Source organism: Alosa sapidissima, chromosome 4, assembly GCF_018492685.1.
Source record: "Alosa sapidissima isolate fAloSap1 chromosome 4, fAloSap1.pri, whole genome shotgun sequence".
Classification (NCBI taxonomy): domain Eukaryota; kingdom Metazoa; phylum Chordata; class Actinopteri; order Clupeiformes; family Clupeidae; genus Alosa; species Alosa sapidissima.
In genome coordinates, this window is record NC_055960.1 from 3,884,165 (window position 1) to 3,887,275 (window position 3,111).

The window sequence follows — 3,111 nt, forward strand, 5'->3', positions numbered from 1 at the left end:
ATGAGTGCTGTTGCTGCCAGCCTGTGTAGCTGCTTGTGGCTGCAACACGAAACTACATGGAGCCAGCACACAACACCCATAGACAGATAGCGAACACCAGAGATTTCTGTAGAGCCAGCGACCAACACATCATGCTAGGGAGAAAGAAGAGGCTCGATGTTTGGGCGCACTTTAAATACAATGACACTGAAAAAAAGTCTGAATGTGTCATTGTAACTGATGGGAAGCAGTGTGGACAAAAGATGTCGGGGAAAAACACCACTAACCTGAAGCGGCATCTTAAGGCTAACCACCCACATATTCAGGTAAGTGAACTTAAATTAACGTCTCATAAGCTAATGTTGATTTTAGGCATCTACACTATAACGTTTAATCAACCAGTTAGCTGCCAGCTATGTTGTGGCACATACATTATGCAGGTTATATTTTATAACGTTAGCCATTATACCAGACTTGCTAGTTGGCTATCAAGTTGTGAAGGGAATAAAAAACGAACGGCAAGCTAATGTCGGTTTGAAGTTAGATTGAGCTCCTAGGATCTATGCATGTTGCACTTTTAGTTTAACATTAACTGTTAGCCTTCTAGTTGGCTATCATATTAAAAGGTTACATGCTATAAAGGCTGCTAGTAGCTCACGTTAGAATTTGTAGCAATGAAACAGGATTTACATGTAAAACACATAATCTCAAAGGCTAGCGTTAGCTAACCCTTATCAGTGTTAACACTGCTGCTTTTGCATACTTGCAAGGCAAGTGTAATGGCAAGTGATCGTTTCAGTCCTAGATTGTTAAACTAGCTGTCTAACAATCTAAAATCTTGAAAACAGCATGGTATTGACTAGTTGCACAAAAGGCTCCCTGGTGGGCTTGTATATCTCCGGTGGAGCGTTTTAGCTGTATTGTATGTAATATTCTTGTGTTATATTCTGCTCCTTACATGTTTACTCAGACCCTGGATACCTTGTTTGTCCAATAATAACGTTATTCAGCGTTTTAACACACACATAAATCCTTCTATATCTTAACTGTTAATTCAATGAGTTCACCAAGAGCCACTCCTGCAGCCAACCAATTGACACGTATGAGCATGAACTTTTAATGTTACATGCGTGTGTGTGCCCTCATACCATAATCAAAATGAATGTAATTAGGCATAAAATAAATGTATGTAATAAAATCAAGTTTAACTATTACATCTAATATTACTCGAAATATCCTCAATAATGGTGTGTGCACTACCATGTATAACTTGCATTAAGTTGGTAATTTACTTTGTCATATAAAATATATCCACCTTAAGTTTTGATCTTAGGCTTGTCATTAAGTTATTTATTTCCACTATAACACTTGTGACCCTGATGTTATTGCATTAAAAGAGACCTCATTGTATTTATTCTTACCATAGATTCCAGATGTGGTCAAGCAACCAGCCAGGACTGAGGAGAGGCCATCTATGTCAGGTGCACTCTTTTCTCACATCAAGTACAAGCCAGACTCCCGGGAACAACACATTAAAGAGGAGGCTATAGCTAAATGGGTAGCCCGGACAGCCCACCCTCCACGGACAGTAGAAGATGAGGAATTCATCAACATGATGGAAAAAATAGATAAAAGACTGACCGTACCAAAAAAGACCAAAATTGCAAGTCTAGGTCAAATTCAAAAACAGACTGGCTATGGCCCGCAAAGTGACCATTGGCATAGACATATGGACTAAAAAGGGGCTCACAGCCTCCTTCCTTGCTGTCAGTGCTTGTTATTTCAATGTTCAAGACAGTAAAGCTGAACACATACTCCTAAACTTAAAGCAAATGGTTCACCCACACACTGCTCATTCTATTGCTACCCTTGTGGAGGAGTGCACAGAAGAATGGGGGATCCCAAAGGAAAAAATTCTCATGATTATAACAGATAATGGAAGCAACATGGTTTCTGCATTTCGCCACGAAGAAGACACCAGTTCTGATGAGAGCAATTCCCAGGATAGTGATGAAGAGGTAGAGGCAGATGAAAGGTCAGTCTGTGAATGGTGTTTGTTATTATTCACAGTAATAGATATTTCATATTGAATCTAAAAATAATCTGAAATATGTTTAATTAACTAATGTAATGTAGTGATAATTTGCTATTGTATAGAATAATAGTTATTGTAGGATTATTGAAAAGAATTGTTGTTTTGTGTTAAATTTTCTATCAGATATGGAACCTTGGAGAGGACCCCATGTGTGGTCCATACCCTTCAGCTTGTCGTCAACATGATCAAGAAGGAACAAGCAATCAAACGTCTACTGGACAAGGTCCGGCATCTGGTGAGACAGTTTCGCAAATCATCTGTTGCCACAGAACGGTTGCTGGAACAATGTGGACGCATTCTCATCAAAGACTGTCCAACCAGATGGTCCAGTTCTTTTTTGATGTTGTCTCGTTTACTTGAAATAAAGGACCATGTGACATCAGTGGCTGACACCATGGGCTGGGATTGCCTACTTCCCAGTGAATGGCAGAAGGTGGCCATCCTCAAAGACTTGCTCCTTCCATTTGCAGAACACACAAAGGTGCTTGAAAGTGATACAAGTTGTTTCTCCCTGGTTGTGCCTGCACTACTGGACTTGAAAAGCCACCTTTCAGACTTCTCCCTTGTTCATGCCAGGAGCTACAGGGATGTAGCTACACTGGCACAGAAGATGTCTGCAGATATGGATCTACGCTTCAGCTGTTTCCTGGATGTGTCGGCAAGCAAGTTTTCTCCTCTTGCTGCAGCTGCTTGTTTTGTTGACGCCAGTGTGTCAGCAGAGGCCCTTATCGAAAATGCTAATGACGACATACAGAATCTCCTCAGTAAAGCTGAAGAGTACATCACTCGCAGTGTACCATACCAGGAAGAGGCGACAGATGATGAGGACATTGGAAGTGCAGAGGTCTCAGATGCACCTCTGCAAAAGCGGCCTAGATTCAGGTTTTTGAGTGCCCATCGGCCATCAAGGCCAAAGACCTCCAAGACCTCAATCAGACTAGAGGTACAAAAATTCAAAGAAGCCCTGTCCCATGCAAACCCAGACGATTCGGGCATGGATTTCTGGTCTTCTCAAAGCTCCACCATGTTTCCACTGC

At 41.3% G+C, this 3,111-nt stretch overlaps 1 protein-coding gene across 1 annotated transcript; it reads left to right on the top strand.

The window, feature by feature from the left end:
• Positions 1 to 1,675: 1,675 nt before the first annotated feature.
• On the top strand, positions 1,676 to 2,776 carry LOC121706903. Its single transcript, XM_042089032.1, has 3 exons — positions 1,676 to 2,014; positions 2,198 to 2,555; positions 2,651 to 2,776. The coding sequence occupies exons 1-3, from the start codon at positions 1,677 to 1,679 to the stop codon at positions 2,774 to 2,776; spliced, it is 822 nt and encodes a 273-aa protein (XP_041944966.1). The 5' UTR covers position 1,676.
• The last annotated feature ends 335 nt before the right edge of the window (positions 2,777 to 3,111 follow it).

Excerpts from the sequence above, each read along its gene's own strand:
- LOC121706903 (XM_042089032.1), top strand. The coding sequence starts at position 1,677 with ATGGCCCGCAAAGTGACCATTGGCATAGACATATGGACTAAAAAGGGG. Across the intron at positions 2,015-2,197 it reads GAGGTAGAGGCAGATGAAAG|ATATGGAACCTTGGAGAGGA; the intron begins GTCAGTCTGTGA and ends ATTTTCTATCAG. Across the intron at positions 2,556-2,650 it reads CATTTGCAGAACACACAAAG|GAGCTACAGGGATGTAGCTA; the intron begins GTGCTTGAAAGT and ends TGTTCATGCCAG.